General features: G+C 38.5%; 1 protein-coding gene across 2 annotated transcripts in view; it reads right to left on the bottom strand.

The window, feature by feature from the left end:
* LOC134661331 (nuclear hormone receptor FTZ-F1) overlaps positions 1 to 15,045 on the bottom strand; it is a 104,474-nt gene extending 89,429 nt beyond the window's left edge. The window contains exon 1 of one of the 2 annotated variants that reach the window (XM_063517353.1): positions 14,540 to 15,045. In XM_063517353.1, coding sequence (XP_063373423.1) covers positions 14,540 to 14,717 — 178 coding nt within the window. In that variant the 5' untranslated portion in view covers positions 14,718 to 15,045. The remainder of the gene's footprint in view (positions 1 to 14,539) is intronic. The other variant, XM_063517348.1, reaches the window with a different exon arrangement.
* Positions 15,046 to 17,594: the final 2,549 nt, after the last annotated feature.

Here is a 17,594-nt window from a genome sequence, read left to right as displayed (position 1 = left end):
ACCGAATCGCCAACTACCAACCCAACCCACAATAAGTATACCTACAACGTGCTCACGAGGAACCTGAGAGATTTTAGCAGTATATTCCTGAACTGACTAAATAAATATTTTTTTCCCGAATTGACCAAAACTCATATAAACATTTTTTTCTTCTTTTGGTTTCAGTAATCTCTTGGTTTCCTCATCGTTAATATGTAGAAGTAGGCTGCACAAATCATAAGACTCCTTATTCCTACAAGCGAGCGTTTTTTGCAATCTGCTACCTTTTTCATTCAAGATTACGACGTAACTATTAGTATTCATTCAAAAACTGATAACGTACTTAAATAATCTAATACCTTTAAACGAGCAATTCTTGTTTATTGATTTATTTATTAATATATATATATATATATTTCGGGGATCTCGGAAACGGCTCTAACGATTTCGATGAAATTTGGTATATAGGGGTTTTCGGGGGCGAAAAATCGATCTAGGTAGGTCTTATCTCTGGGAAAACGCGCATTTCCGAGTTATTATATGTTTTCCGAGCGAAGCTCGGTCACCCAGATATTCATTTCTTAATCTAGCAAGTAACACCGTTCAAGTTGAAATTTTCTCTTTTTAAACCTAAAATAAATGAGTTTTCTTGGGAGGCTTTTTCAAAATTTGCAGTGACAACTGTCGTTTCGGTTCTCAATTATGCAGTAAACAAGAATCATTTGATACATAAATGATCACAATTCAATTCACCATATCTTTTACGAGCGGCTAACACTATTGAAAATCCAAGATTCATTTAAAAAAACCGGCCAAGTGCGAGTCGGACTCGCGCACGGAGGGCTCCGCACCATCAACAAAAAATAGAGCAAAACAAGCAAAAAAACGGTCACTCATCCAAGTACTGACCCCGCCCGACGTTGCTTAACTTCGGTCAAAAATCACGTTTGTTGTATGGGAGCCCCACTTAAATCTTTATTTTATTCTGTTTTTTAACCGACTTCCAAATCTCAAAGGAGGTTATCAATTCGGTTGTATGTTTTTTTTTGTTTTTTTTTTATGTTTGTTACTCCATATCTCCGTCATTACCGATTTTGAAAATTCTTTTTTTGATTGTATGTATATGCATACAGATTGGTCCCGTTTTTGTCAAAACCCAGTTCTGATGATGGGATCCATGAGGAATCGAGGGAACTCCTCAAATCTTAAAGGCATACATATAGTGATTTTTGTGTTTTTATCAACAAATCAAGCATATACATTCAGAAACGTGACATTTGATGAAGTGGAACTGCTGATGATGATCAGAACAGAACTCTTCATCGACGCATAGTTCACGTTTGGCGATTTGTCCTCTTCGTTATGTTTGTTAAGCAAGTTAAGTTTTTAAGCCACATTTTTGTCAAGCTCGAGTTCTGATGATGGGATCCATGAGGAATCGAGGGAACTCCTCAAATCTTAAAGGTGTGCGTATAGAGATTTTTGTATTTTCATCAGAAAATCAAGCATTTTTATTAAAAACTGTCGCATTTGATGAAGTGGAACTGCTGATGATATCAGAACAGAACTCTTCAACGACCCATAGTTCACGTTTGGCGATTTGTCCTCTTCGTTATGTTTGTTAAGCAAGTTTAGTTTTTAAGCCACATTTCTGTCAAGCTCGAGTTCTGATGATGAAATCCATAAGGATTCGAGGGAACTCCTCAAATCTTAAAGGCATACATATAGTGATTGTTGTGTTTTAATCAACAAATCAAGCATATACATTTAAAAAGTAACATTTGAGGAAGTGTAACTGCTGATGATGACCAGAACGAAACTCTTTAACGACGCATAGCTCGCGTTTGGCGATTTTTGCTTTTCGTTATGTTTTTTAAGCAAGTTAGGTTTTTAAGCCATATTTATGTCACGCTCAAGTTCTGAACATGGGATCCATGAGAAATCGAGGGAACTCCTCAAATCTTAAAGGCACACGTATAGAATTTTCTGTATTTTCATCAAAAAATAAAGCATTAACATTAAAAACTGTCGCATTTGATGAACTGGAACTGCTGATGATGATCAGAACAGAACTCTTCAACGACGCATAGTACATGTTTGGTGATTTCGAATTTCGACTTTGACTTGGACTGGGACCCGGACTCGGATCCAGATCCGGACTCGTACCCGGATCCGGTTCGGACCCGGACCCGGACCTGGACTCGGATTCGGACTCGGACCTGGACTATACCCGGACTCGGACCCGGACTCGGACACAGACCCGGACCTTGACCCGGAAAACCACTATGATACCTAAACTAAATAAACCACTATGATTATTGATTACCTACCATAAAATGTAGGTATAAAGTATGATGAGGCCAAACCCCTCCCGCTCAAACCCCCGTACACCGCACCGCATGCGCCGTTAAGTGGGTTAGGTTAGGTTTGAACTGCTATCCTCACAGAACCGAACAAAAGTGGGTTAGGTTAGGTTAGAACTGCGAGCCTTACAGAAACGAAATGCTTCCTTTTCTACATAGCGCACCATCTACAATAATCTTTCACCGGGCCGCATAGAAGTCGGTTTTTTTTTCTTAAAAATTATAGTATTTGTTGTTATAGCGGCAACAGAAATACATCATCTGTGAAAATTTCAACTGTCTAGCTATCACGGTTCGTGAGATACAGCCTGGTGACAGACGGACGAACGGACGGACGGACGGACGGACGGACAGCGGAGTCTTAGTAATAGGGTGCCGTTTTTACCCTTTGGGTACGGAACCCTAAAAAATGGATATTTAACCTTCCGAGTTTTCTTCATTTTTTTGGTGAAAACAGGGTTACATTATATTTTGTTATCGCAAATTGTACTTATATTTTGCCCTAAAAATAATATTATAGCAAACTGTAACTATACGTTAGTTAACCCATAAAAAAAAATCATAACTATAGGACCTACCTTGCCCTGAGCCTGAGCCTCAGTCTCGGCCGATCGCGCTTAGGGGACGGACCTGTGCTCGATCGTCACCGTCAGGCGTTCGGTGACTATGGTGCGTTCGTAAACTGCCAGAGAGTTCCGAGAAGTGCTGTATACTGCGACTAGAAAATCTTGATACAAATAAGTACATTTTTTACAACATATTTAATTTCAACAACAGTCGACTCTCGCTAGGTTATAGTTTTTCAGTGTTACTTGAATACTGGTTAGGTTTTGCATTATTATTATACCCGGACGACCTGGATAATGTCCAGGTTCTCATGATGGAGTCAGGAGTTGGTCACCGAACTCCTGATCTACTCATCATAACTCCATCGTGTTTGGGCTCAATAGATTTGCCTTCACGAGCACCGTCGATCTAGATGAGGTCCAGGTTCTCATGATGGAGTCAGGAGTTGGTCACCAGAACTCCTAATCTACATATTATCACTCCATCGTGTTTGGGCTCATTAGATTTGCCCTGAGGAGCACTATATATCTTGAGGAGGTCCAGGGTCTCATGATGGAGTCAGGAGTCGGTCACCAGAACTCCTAATCTACTCATCATAACTCCATCGTATTTAGGATTAGATTTGCTCTGACGAGCACCACCTATCTAGATGAGGTCCAGGGTCTCATGATGGAGTCAGGAGTTGTTAACCAGAACTCCTAATCTACTTATCATAACTCCATCGTGTTTGGGCGCATTAGATTTGCCTTGACGAGTACCATCTATCTAGATGAGGTCCAGGTTCTCATGATGGAGTCAGGAGTTGGTCACCAGAACTCCTTATCTACTCATCATAACTATATCGTGTTTGGGCTCAATAGCTTTGCCCTGACGAGCACCATCGATCTAGATGAGGTCCAGGGCACAGATAATATTATAGTTCTTTCTTACGAACAGATACTTAACTCTCAAAGAAAACTCTAATACACAAAAATACAATGGAATGACCTTCAACGCACCGCTCCCCGCACCGCGCGCACCGGCACAAAGCTAGGGTTGCCGACGCTTAAAAATGATTTTACAAAGAAGTACCTACCTACTTACCTAAACTATAGATTGTATGAAAGATACCTACCTACTTAGGTAGGTACAAATATAAGTTTTATTAATTGTAAAATAACTATATGAGCAAGATAAGTTGCAATAAGTAATTAATAATAATAATAATATTCCTTTTATCATTATTAATTACTTATAAATTTATTTTATTATTCTCTTTATTTATCTTTTGTCTTAGTTAGGGTTTTTTTTCTTATTTTATTATTTATTATGAGTGACTGCGAAATATTTTAAAAGGTCATATCTCCCTACAGTAACCGTAGTGTTTACGCCGTTTTCAAAACGGCGTACTACGTAGCTTGCAACTATCGTAAAAAAAATTGGTATAAGTACTTATATTGAGAATGTCTAATAGTTACTTTTCCTATCAATCGGTAGAGCAAACACGGATTTTTTTATTAGTTTTTTTTTGTTTCTGCATCCATCCACACTACAACATGTGTTATTTGTTCGTGAAGAAGACATTTCTTTCGCATACATTTTGGCATATTCGAGCGCCGGCGACCAACTAGCTTGATTTTCTACGGTGAACGGGAAGAGATTCGTAGGTATAAATCCGAGCTCGCGCAGAGAGTTCCATAGGCCTGTCCAGGGTATCTTGATGGAGTGGAGCGAAGATGGCATAATATAAATAATCGGATTTCGGTATTGACCCCGACGAGGCCATCAAACAAAAAAAATATGTGGAAGGTAGTCAATGGTATCATGGTTTTAAATAAAAACAATGACTGGTTTTAACAGATACAGGGCCAGTTGCATATCACAAATAAAGAAACATGTTTATTTGCAGTATGGACGGCCCGACTATCCCCTAAAAACAGAAATATTACAAAAAGACGACAATTTGTGGGCAGCAAAAATGTAAACAAAACTCATGGTTTGTCATGGTTTGTAATAAAAAAAACAACGGGTTGCACTCCGGGAGTGCCGGCAGAAGTGAAAACTCAATGACTAGTGCAAAATGTCTGCAGCACTAATATCACTATGTATAATCACACACAACAATTGATGTTAATGCCATTTAGCGTTATTTCGTCGCATTACTTGAAACCCCTAAGCACATCACTGTTAGTATTCGAGTTATATTAATACCAGTTAGAGGGAAACTCACTAGATGGCATTTAAATCAATAAAGAAAAACTCAATGACATTGTAACAGTTTTTCGATCAGGTCACGTGTCCGTCTTACGGTCACGTGATCTGTCGCGAGTTTAATATTTTTTCCCAACCTCAAAAAGTGCACAGCGCCGCTAAGTTTGAAAATACAACACTACTACAATGACGAATATTAGTAGTAAGGTTTATTCGGGTAATTCCAAAAATTGGGTAGTTCCGAAAATCATTGTAAAATCACTCATATTCCGTTGTAGTAAGAGTCAGCTTTCGGAATTATCCGCCACTAATAAGAATAATAATAATAAGACTACTTCCATGAGTTCCATGCTTATAAAATAAAATAAAGAGTGCCAGTATAACGCTAAAAATAATGTTACTTTGCAATTAAATTGAAAAGTATCAATATTATTCTTGCCTGCGTTGAAACGCCCTTAACGTTGCCAGCGCTCGCGAACCGAGCGCCAACGCCATCTATCGAGTGTTATTTCGCGAAATCGGTGAACGCTCTAAGGAATAAGGGCTCATAAGCCCTTATATTGTTTTCCGGTAATACAAATATATTATGAAACAAAAATACGCATACCACATAAATGAAATATTGTATCAGTTTGTAATGGCTCTCGTTATTCTGTAAAAACTTACGAGTAGTTGCATTTTGTCCACTAGAGTGGCAAAGTAATAAAACGAAAATTTGGAGTAGTTTTCCCACGTTGACTGGTAGAATTTACATTTTAAGTTATAATTTAGAATGATAAATATTTAATAGTGTGATACCGAATTGTTAATTTTATACAACACTATAAGCTTCACCTATGTTAAACAAATAAACAGACTTTGGATTTGATATAAGAATAAGAATAATTTATTTATAATAAAATAGGTACGCAATCACAAAGGTGTCCGGTAAGCCCCAAACTAGGCTGAGCCTGTATCTTGGGGCTTACAAAAGAGTAGGTGGGCTTTTTCTAAAATAAATATCGAAAACCCGATTCTTTCAAATCTGGACGTTCTTGGGCTCATTCTACTCAGCTCAGAATCAACAGCACTCTCCATCCTACCATTAAAAAAAGATGTCCCAACCTGATGTTTCCTTAAACAACCTTTTTAAGGTTGTTTAAGGAAATTTTTTTTTTTAAATACTTTGTCTCGGAATATTTAGAATATGTCGCGGCATAATATTTTGGTATCTTGCCACATTTCGCGTGTTAATTTAACGTACCTCTTCTAAACGTTCCATGCTCAGCGTAAATTAGGTAATTTCAGCGTCAAAGTATGCCGCAGTTGTTGACGCCAACCGATTTGTGTCAGGTCACAGCGACTGGTCGTCATCCGAATTAATTTTATTGAAACATCAGAATGTAGCTCGCCTTAAAATAGGGTTTTATACAATAAATTATCCCGAGATGTAAGTACATGTGTTGGTCACTGGACTGATTGTTATTTCGTATTTCCATTTAACGCCGTTCTGTGCGGTCTTTCATTTGCACTTTAATACTTATTGAATTACTACATTAGCTTTCGAGCAAGCTCAGCAGTATTTTTCATTAGTTACCTACCTGAAATATAGAGTATAATATAAGACAGTACCTAGCATACTAATTGGTACAAAACATTAAGGCGCCGTAGGTTCAGAGAGCGGAGTCTGGTGGCCTAGCGGTAAGAGCGTGCGACTTGCAATTCGAAGGTCGCGGGTTCGAACCCCGGCTCGTACCAATGAGTTTTTCGGAACTTATGTACGAAATATCATTTGATATTTACCAGTCGCTTTTCGGTGAAGGAAAACATCGTGAGGAAACCGGACTAATCCTAATACGGGCCTAGTTTACCCTCTGGGTTGGAAGGTCAGATGGCAGTCGCTTTCGTAAAACTAGTGCCCACGCCAATTACTGGGATTAGTTGCCAAGCGGACCCCAGGCTCCTATGAGCCGTGGCAAAATGCCGGGACAACGCGAGGAAGATGATGATGAGGTTCAGAGAGCGGAGTTTTTGAAAAATCAATGCGCTATCTTGAGGCCTTTCTCTAGTAGGTAATTTCTTGGAAGTAATTTCATCGATTCAAATCCTGATTTTTGACTAGCTATATAGAAAAAATATATAATACATAGGTCTAATGCGTATCTTAAAAAAATTTAACAAATTCAGCACATAAGCTAAAAATATAAGTTTGCTTCTAAAAATTAACAATGTTATGTTTGATCGAACTCATCAATTGCTTTTTTATTTAAATTTGGGTACAGAAAATTTAAATTCAAAAATGTGATATTCCCGATTCCGGGCACGCACATCCATCTCGCTCACGCGTACGCTCAGTAAGAGAAGAAATGAAATGATTGTAGGTACCCGGATAAATGCCACGAAGAAAGTGGCTAACCATTCTAACGTCAGAAAGGTGAACTACGTCGGTTTCAATAACTTCAATCAATTCTAATCAACAATTGATGTTTAATAACACCACGTTGCCCGGTCTGCGCCAATTCGGTAAGATACTTAGATACTTGGGTGCAATTAATTAAAACAAGTCGCAGATTTGAAGCCAGAGGTTTCTTTTCTTCACAACCGCTTAGAAACACTAATTCTTCGTATGTTGGGATAAGTGCGGATTTTTTTTCGACTAGATTACTAGTTCGTAGGCTTACCTAAAGTCTATTTTTTAATTCGGTAGACTGAAATGACAGTTCTTAGTATGAACATAAAATGTCATTTCATACTAAGAACTGTCATTTCAGTCTACCGAATTAAAAAATAGACTTTACATGGTTTTTTTTGCTTTACTTTTGTCATAACAGTAGGTAAATAAAAAACACAGTAAAATAAATATTGGTTAGGTACTGTCACCACGCTAAGGTCCTAGCTAAATTGGTTGTTCCATACTTACGCTATGGAATGTCCTATTTAGCTAGAACCCTAAATGGCGTAACCATCACGGAGCGTGACTGTACATAGGTAAGTATTACATCATTTACACCTACGGTTATAATTTTCCCTTGAACTAGCATGATCCAAACTGAAATAGATGTCATATTATACATATATAGGTACACAGCGGGAAGAAGTTGATAACTCGAGATATTTTATTGGAGAAATATGAACTTAAAATAAAATGACATAAGGTTCAAATTTCTTCAACTTCTTCCCGCCGTGTACGGTAATATACAGTATAGTGTGACTACTTAAAACCCTACCCCTACCCCTAGTGCGATTTATCTCTATAGCTTAAGAATTTTTGTGGATGATTAATCGAACAATCGAGTGATATTTGGCCCCTCTCTGGGCGTAACTAACATGCCACAGCACCAAATAATTATAACTGGAAACGAATAAGTGGTAAATTATAAGAGTTTTTAAGATACATAAAGCCATCCTATAAAGGTTTCCTTTGCTGATTTATATGTAGATGGTAGTTGTTGGTTACGTGCGTGTAATGGCGGCGCTTGACGATATAAGTCTCCCGCGAAACTGGGTCAGTGGGTCAGAGGCGAGGTCCATTGATAGCACCGACTGCTAATGTCGTTCCTCGAACTACCTACATATATTTTTCCATTGTAATACTCGTATTTCCTTGAACTACTCCTGTATTTTACGTGAATAATTGGTCCCTATTTCATAAATAAGTGACACTTTTTGCAATATCTCCACGTATTCTATTAAGTTTATAATATATATTTTTTATATTAATAATTTAATACACATTTTGTTAGGTAAATCAAATTTATAACTAAGTAGAAGCATTGTTAAATTACATTAACCCTAAGTCCATAGCGGCAATATACATACATAAAACTAAAACGCATCTCTACAATAAGAATTACGGTTCTAAAATGAGTATGACTAGAAAGGAATGTCAAATGGTTTAAGGGTAAATACTATTATTGTACAATTATTGATGATAGACTTCATAAAATCATCGTGATAAGCCTTACTGCCATGTCATTAAAGCCTGGTTAATTAACTAGCTAGGTAAAAAAACAGCAATCTGTAAGGCTACGAGCGCTCAACAAACACTTAAGTGTGCGTGCCTCAAGTTATTTGTTCTATTTTAATGTTACTCGAACGCACCAACCTTGCCCTACATTCAAGATTACAATTAAAATAAAAAAGTACACACAAAATGCAGCCTTCTTGCCCTCGTTTAAATTATGTTTTCACTTTGCTGTGGAATAACTAGGTAGACAATAATGACTTAATGTTAACACTTTATAACCAAATTTATAAGGACTGGCTTTTTAACACGATATACACATACACCTACCTACATGTATATGGTGCAAGTTTATGTCAGGTTAAATAAACTTGATCGTGATGATACTGATGATGTTTGCGTGGCTACGAATAGTAACGTTGTAAGCAATCCAAAAGAATATTATTATTATTAAAATGCAAGTATGCATCCATACTTAATTATTTTCTTATCATCTTCCTCGCGTTGTCCCCGCATTTTGCCAAGGCTCATGGGAGCCTAGGGGTCCGCTTGGCAACTAATCCCAAGAATTGGCGAAGGCACTAGATTTTACGAAAGCGACTGCCATCTGACCTTCCAACCCAGAGGGTTAACTAGGCCTTATTGGGATTAGGATTTCCTTCACCGAAAAGCGACTGGTAAATATCAAATAATATGTTGTACATAAGTTTCGAAAAACTCATTGGTACGAACCAGGGTTTGAACCCACGACCTCCGGATTGCAAGTAGTACGCTCTTAATACCGCTAGGCCACAAGCGCTTCCAGCGATTATTTTCTTATGTTCCGGCAAAAAAGCTACCTATGTATATATTTAGGCCTAAAAATAGGGTAATATTAGGGACGAAGCCGCAATGATTTACGTAATTAAGTTTAATTAACGTCTCGTGAAAGTCGTCATTCGTCAATATGCCTAGTAGTCCTACTCGTATTTAAGCTCAAAGTACATACACCCCCAACCGGAAGAAGGCATACAACTTGGCATGCATGGGCATACAACTTGTGTAGGTAAGAAAAAACCGGCCAAGTGCGAGTCGGACTCGCGCACGGAGGGTTCCGCACCATCAACAAAAAATAGAGCCAAAACAAAAAAAAAACAAGCAAAAAAACGGTCACCCATCCAAGTACTGACCCCGCCCGACGTTGCTTAACTTCGGTCAAAAATCACGTTTGTTGTATGGGAGCCCCACTTAAATCTTTATTTTATTCTGTTTTTAGTATTTGTTGTTATAGCGGCAACAGAAATACATCATCTGTGAAAATTTCATCTGTCTAGCTATCACGGTTCGTGAGATACAGCCTGGTGACAGACGGACGGACGGACGGTCGGACGGATGGACGGACGGACGGACGGACAGCGGAGTTTTAGTAATAGGGTCCCGTTTTTACCCTTTGGGTACGGAACCCTAAAAAATAGGTAAATAAAAGGAGAGGCAACTTCTCAAGTGGGTATTTTCCACGTCTGTGTCCTATTTTAGTTTTTCATTGTTCTTAGAAAAACGATTTTTTAAGCTAAAGCAAAACTTAACTAGCAAACTATTTTAAGATCTCTGTACTTGTAGTCGATGTGGTTTTTGCCAACATGGTAGTTAAAATAGAAGTTTCTGCTTGTTAAAAATTAAAATTAGAACCTTGCTAATTCGGACGGGCAAAAATATACATACCTATGTACCTTTTTTTATGAAACTAAGCAAATAAATTAGCTAGCAATAAATCTTCATATTGATTGGTAATTCATAATACCTACCCCTAGACCCCTACCCAGGGTCGGATCTAGGGTAGAGCGAGTGGAGCGGCCGCTCTAGGCGCTGGATAGCAAGGGGGGCGCCAAAATGGCTTGAGGAAAAAAAAAATCGCGAGTTCGGCGCGGGCCCAAATTACACTTGGAGTTAAATCGACTAAAGAATGGTGTAAGTACCTATTTACCTTTTTGTACATATATTTTTTTGGGATGTTTGCTATTTCAACCTGTTTTATCAGGCGTGACTCGCTAAAGCCTGATAAAGGTGCCGAAAAGTTACGTTAAGTATTCATAATTTTCTAAGCGATTGATGGGTTTATCAGGATTGCATTTTAGTTTATTTATTTTTAATCGCTGCTTTTGATCTTGAAAGGCGCGAAATAAAGAGTGATAAAGGCGCCGAATAAGTTATTTTATTTTGTTTATTATTTGTTTTTAAAAAGATTACCTTTTACCTATTATGTACTTATCTTTTAAATCGTTGGTTTTCATCATGAAAGGCGCGAAACAAAGCCTGATAAAGGCGCCGAAAACGTAACGTTCTTCCTAATTTTCTAAGCCTTTGATGACATCAGGATTATTCAGGATAGTTCAATACAAGGATAGTAGTGATTTTTCACCACACCAACTGATATAGGCTCTCTTGATTGTTCAAAAACGGATAGCAAAGTTGCATTTTATTCACATGTGAGACAAATCAAATTTTGAGTTGTTTTCTTATGTTTGCTGGTAGAATTGACTTTTAAATAATGATTTGGAATGATAAATATTTAATAACATTCATTTGGAATTGATTTGGTTTGATATCATACAGTTAATATTTTCTTCGGGTTGGTGTGGTGAAAATTTTTGTGCTTCACTCGGGGGCAAATTTTGTTTAACCCTCGTGCTTTGAAATCCTCGTAACGCTCAAGATTCTGTTTTTCGAACCACCGGCCCCGGCCGCACCGCGCGCGATAAAAAAGAATTAATAAAATAGGTATTATTTATATATATTTGTTATTTTTTTTATGGTACCTACTTACTTATACCTAATGTTCAATATCAGCACGTCTTTGACCTCGCCTCACTGGAGAACTTCGGATTTTTGGCCCCGGCCAGGCCTTTTTAATAACACGCTTTCACAAAAAATTTCGCGTTCGCGTTTTTTTCTGCTTTTGTACGATAAATCATTAATAATGACCGGCCCAGACCTTCCAGTGACTCTAATGATTATTATTTGAAATAGACGTTGATTTTGATAAAAAAAAAATTTCATTACTAAATAATATATTAATAGAGATGCGATTTATTTGAAATACTTCTATTTAAAATGCAAATACAAAATGCAAAATACCTATTTTGTATTTTGCATTTAAATGCCTTTTAGTAAAAAACATTTTGTATTTTATTTGAAATACTTTTCGAGATGTATTTTGCATTTTTAATATTCATTTCAAAATGCAAAATACTTTGCGATTAAGTTTAGCCAACATTACCAGTCAAACAAAATGAAATGAACGAATGACGCATGTATTGCCGAATTTGACCGATAGAGGCGCCTGCTAGCCATGCGCGCCCTTTTTAGGGTTCCGTACCCAAAGGGTAAAAACGGGACCCTATTACTAAGACTCCGCTGTCCGTCCGTCCGTCCGTCCGTCTGTCACCAGGCTGTATCTCACGAACCGTGATAGCTAGACAGTTGAAATTTTCACAGATGATGTATTTCTGTTGCCGCTATAACAACAAATACTAAAAACAGAATAAAATAAAGATTTAAGTGGGGCTCCCATACAACAAACGTGATTTTTGACCGAAGTTAAGCAACGTCGGGCGGGGACAGTACTTGGATGGGTGACCGTTTTTTTGCTTGTTTTGCTCTATTTTTTGTTGATGGTGCGGAACCCTCCGTGCGCGAGTTCGACTCGCACTTGGCCGGTTTTTTTTTCTTCTTTGGTCAGAGTGCGCGCCTGCGCCTTATAGCCGTTTAGACTCGCGACTCGGCTCGCGGCGCGTCTCGTGGCTCGCCGCGACACACTCGGCTTCGGCTTGTCAATTGGTTATAAACCTTATGCCGTGCCGTTAGTGTTTAAATTATATTAGCTCGACGAGCTTGCGAGCCACGAGACGAGTCGCGAGCCCACCGCTTACACTCGCGTCTCGTGGCGCGGCTCGCGGCTCGTCTCGTGGCTCGCGCGAGAGTCTAAACCGGTTATTATGACCAAAATGTCATGCATAAGGTGCCATGTTATTAGACGTTTTTGTTCGGCTCGGCATTGTGTCTCTATTTCTCATGATAAATACCTAAAATAAATAAAAATATCCGAGATTTGGTCAAAAGGTATTTTATTTAGAAAAAGTATTTTGAAAATACCTATTTTGCATTTTGTATTTAAATGCTTTTTTAAAACCATTTTGTACATCTCTGGCCCTAGGTAACGCTTTTGTTTTGCTTTTGGGTAAAAAGCTTAACGAAGGGCGCCAAAACCCGATTTCGCTCTACCCTGATCAAGGGCTCGGGCCGGCACTGCCCCTACCTATTTAACTGTACTTGATAAGAACGCAATGCGCATGATGGGCATTCCACAAAGTGATTTTCAAATCTTATCTTTATCTTAAGTATCTGATCTAAACCGTAACAAAAAGAATAATACACGCGTTTGAGCTCAGAAATAGAATATCAATATCTCATAATCTCAATGCGTAGGTAGGTACTTAACCCGAGTATACTGTACGTAGGTGGGTTAATTAGGAAACGACAAAGGAAAGAAACAACTTTATCAAACAGATTAACTAGTGAAAATCTAATTCAAAAGCCCACTTGTCGGAATCCAAACAGAATCAGCGTTCGCCCTACTTCCATAAATACTTATGAACACTTGCAACAACGCGTCATTGACAGAGTCTGCGTAATATCATCTAGAACGAATCCAAACGAGTTCGATCTGTTTGGCCCTGCGGCGGTTCACTCTACGATCTTACGTCAGGCAGGCAGGCAGGCAGGCAGTTACTTCACACCAGAGCAGCAGTTAGCGTCAGCGGCTGCAGACTGCAGCGCTCCACTCCACATCGCGCTAACCTGCCCTACTGACACCGAACGAAATCAAAAACGTTGCCGACCACCAACTGAATACAAACGACGTCACATCACATCACTGCTCGACGGTTTCAGTATAGTGTGATGCATTATTACGACGTAATTATAGCCTATTTAGGACTGCTGGTAAACTTCTCGAAACACGTTCTGCTTGCCATTATCTACGTCTACGACATACAATTTAGTTAAACACTATTTCACACGACCAGTCGGCCAATTCCATGGCAGGATAGCGCGAAAAAACAATACGGCGCGACGTTGCCACATCGTGCAACCGAGCGTACGAGCAGGTAGCCACCACATTGCATACAACATTATGTAGATGTATGTATTATTATACAACACTTGTCTCTTTTGAATAAAGACTATCATATATAAATAATTTTCTCTCAGGCCTCATGAACCCCAAACATGCGTCACTTTGAACTTCTACAAAGTTACAGAAAAAAATGATTCTGATCACTACGATCAGATTCCAATTGGGATACGGGATAAACTTAAAGATAAAGAATCATGACTATCAGATAAGTGTTGGTTTGGTTTCTTGATATTGTATACACAGAAATGGCAATACATATTACATCCGGCTCGAACGAATGAGATTGTTTTCTCAACAGATACTTATAAGATAAAACGTACTTACCGGTAGAAGGGTCCACATACGCGACCTGAATGTCTATATCTAAATGCTCCGGAGGTTTGGCGTCTGTGGAGCTCATAATATCGTACTCCACTGGCACTTCCGTCACGAGCTCGCTTTTCGGCTGGCTCGTGGAGGCCAAACTCTGCGTAACACTCATTTTCGGAGCGTCTTCGTGCATCGTAAAAGAACGACACAACGAGGCCACCGAATTCTATCTAAGTAATTTATTTACTCCACTCACAGCATAAAATAGTATATTCTATGTTTTAAAATCGCTTATAAACGAAATGTAGGTCTCTGGGCCACTTCACTTATACTTTAGTATTCCGACATAACTTGATACAATTCAATGGAGCTACCGTACTCATGACTGACATTGAAATAAATCGGTAAAGGGCAGTAGGAAATTAACCTAATTTTGAGCAAAAGTGTGTCATGACCTATTTACAAGAAAAAAAGGTTATAAATCAGGAATTAAAAATGTAAGTATCTGTTTTAACAGTAAAATGTATTTATTGCTTTTATAATTACGAAAATAATAAAAAATGTGTGTAAATTAATTTTGTTTTATCGTACTCCTTGTAACTTAAAACCAATTTATAATACAGACAAAATTACTGGGTTTGCTTATGAATACGCTGCGTTGTGTAATAAATGACCGTTTCTATTGCACAATCCTTTCACAAGGGCTCCGAATGTAGGTCATTCTTTATGACTTGCATAGCAAACCGGCATCGAATGATTTCATTACTTAAAACAATAGTAGGTAGTTTACTTTTACAAAAACATATTTTATAACATATACTGAAGGTAGTTGAGCCAAATAAATAATGGAATATAAATTTTAAAGATACTATTTTGTTCAATAGCATCCGGTTTCAGTGTCGCCATCTGGCCCATGTCAGCGATCTTCGCGTATCTGTGTCTTGTTCAATAAGGTACGAGCGAAACCCACAAGATGGCGCTTTTATTAAACCTAGTTCTTAGTCCAACTTGATTCACCGTGAGGTGGATAAAAAAATGCATATCTAGGCTAATAAAATTAATTGATTCTCGTATTTTCAACCGAGAATATAATTTCAGCGTAAGCACCTAAGCGATTATAGGCGATTATCTTATAATACTCGGGATGCGATTCGTACGTCGCTCCGATGTCCTGCGGGATGTCGCTATAATATAATACGCGCATAGCGTTCTCTCCATACAAATGAGCGCAAACGTGCTAAACTAAGTGCCGATAAAAAATAATTGGCAGATTTAGGGCCAGTTGCACCAACCACATTTGACAGACTGATCAACGTTAGCCGGCGCGCCCCGGTACCTTTACTATGAAACTTTTCATACATAAAAATGTAGCGAACTCTTTAACGATACGAACAGTTTGGTGCAACCGACCCTAATAGTTATGGAGTTATTCAGAAATCGTTGCTCACGGCTCACGGTAAAAAAACACTCATAATTTGTTTACAGTCAGCAGCAGAAGTTTAAAATGATCTTGACGCGACTTTATAGCTAAGTGCGTGTTAAGGTAATTTTGAACACCTCGCCCGCTTAGCAACTTCTGCTGCTTACTGTACATGTCATGTTTTGCGGGACTAACGCAAAATTGACATTTTTGTATTGAATGTTTACATGTTTTAATCATGGGAAAATGGCATGAAAAATATGTATATTATTAACCGTGAACTAGACTGATATTTGCGACGGCAGAAGCATAACCTTAGAAGGTTAACGTTGGCTCATAGAGAAATATAAGCAAAGAAGGAGTGGTAACTCCATATATCAGTTTTCTTACCAAAACGCGAGTTATTTCGTAGTAAGTGTAGTAAGTCTCAAGACTGGTTAGATCATTTTCCCAAAATCATAATTTACCTGTAGCATAATTTCTATTCGCATTTTTTCCTATTCTTAATTTACACCAGCCGCATTAATTCCTAGGTTAAATTTTTCTCATAATTAATACTTTCCAAGTCGTTTTATTCGCATTCTTTTTATTTCTTAGGCGATAATACTCGTATTACCATGGTCCCACCGCACTGTTTCTTTTCAAAAACGAACCTAACGAACCTAACCTACCTACACTTTTTTCCCCAAAGTGTAATGTTTTCATGGACGTCACACTAAATTAATAGGTTAGGTAGGTTAGGTTTGTTAGGTTCGTTCGGTAGCTTCAGATGCTCGAAGGGCAAACCGCCCAGAAATAGGAGCCCCGCGAAGTCTTGCTAAGTTGTGTACCTACTAAATGTTTTTTGAAAAGAAAGTGGGGTGGGGTAATCGATTTATTGATTATAGAATAAACGCCGTAAGAAATATGTGTGAGTGGCTAAATTGTCTAAAGCCGGCCACACACACTAGGTCATAACCGATGGTTATGCCTGCACAGTTTACTTGTGCAGGCATAACTGAACGTGTGTATGACATGACTCCTTCCCTGCGCAAGCAAAATTGAAAATATGAAAATTTATATTTTGTGCCGCTCGGTTGTGCTTGCGCACTTCGCTTGCGCAGGCATAACTGAACGTGTGTGGCTGGCAGGGTTGATAGGCTTTAATCATCCAGTGATTGCGGACGGGATAGGTCGCATGTCACTGCGCAACAATATCGTCTCGCAAACGAAATGAGAAGAATTTAAGGGATTATTAGTAGATTTTTATGGTTCCGTACCCAAAGGGTAAAACGGGACCCTATTACTAAAAGACTACAATCCGTCCGTCCGTCTGTCACTAGGCTGTATCTCATGAACCATGCTAGTTAGACAGTTGAAATGTTTACAAATGATGTATTTCTGTTGCCGCTAGTACAACAAATACTAAAAAACCGGCCAAGTGCGAGTCGGAGTGGGGCTCCCCATACAACACGTGATTTTTTTGCCGTTTTTAGGGTTCCGTAGCCAAATGGCAAAAAACGGAACCCTTATAGATTCGTCATGTCTGTCTGTCTGTCTGTCTGTCCGTCTGTCTGTCCGTCCGTATGTCACAGCCACTTTTCTCCGAAACTATAAGAACTATACTGTTGAAACTTGGTAAGTAGATGTATTCTGTGAACCGCATTAAGA

Source organism: Cydia amplana, chromosome Z (assembly GCF_948474715.1).
Source record: "Cydia amplana chromosome Z, ilCydAmpl1.1, whole genome shotgun sequence".
Classification (NCBI taxonomy): domain Eukaryota; kingdom Metazoa; phylum Arthropoda; class Insecta; order Lepidoptera; family Tortricidae; genus Cydia; species Cydia amplana.
Note: the sequence above shows the minus strand (reverse complement) of the source record. Positions and strands in the feature narration are given on the sequence as shown.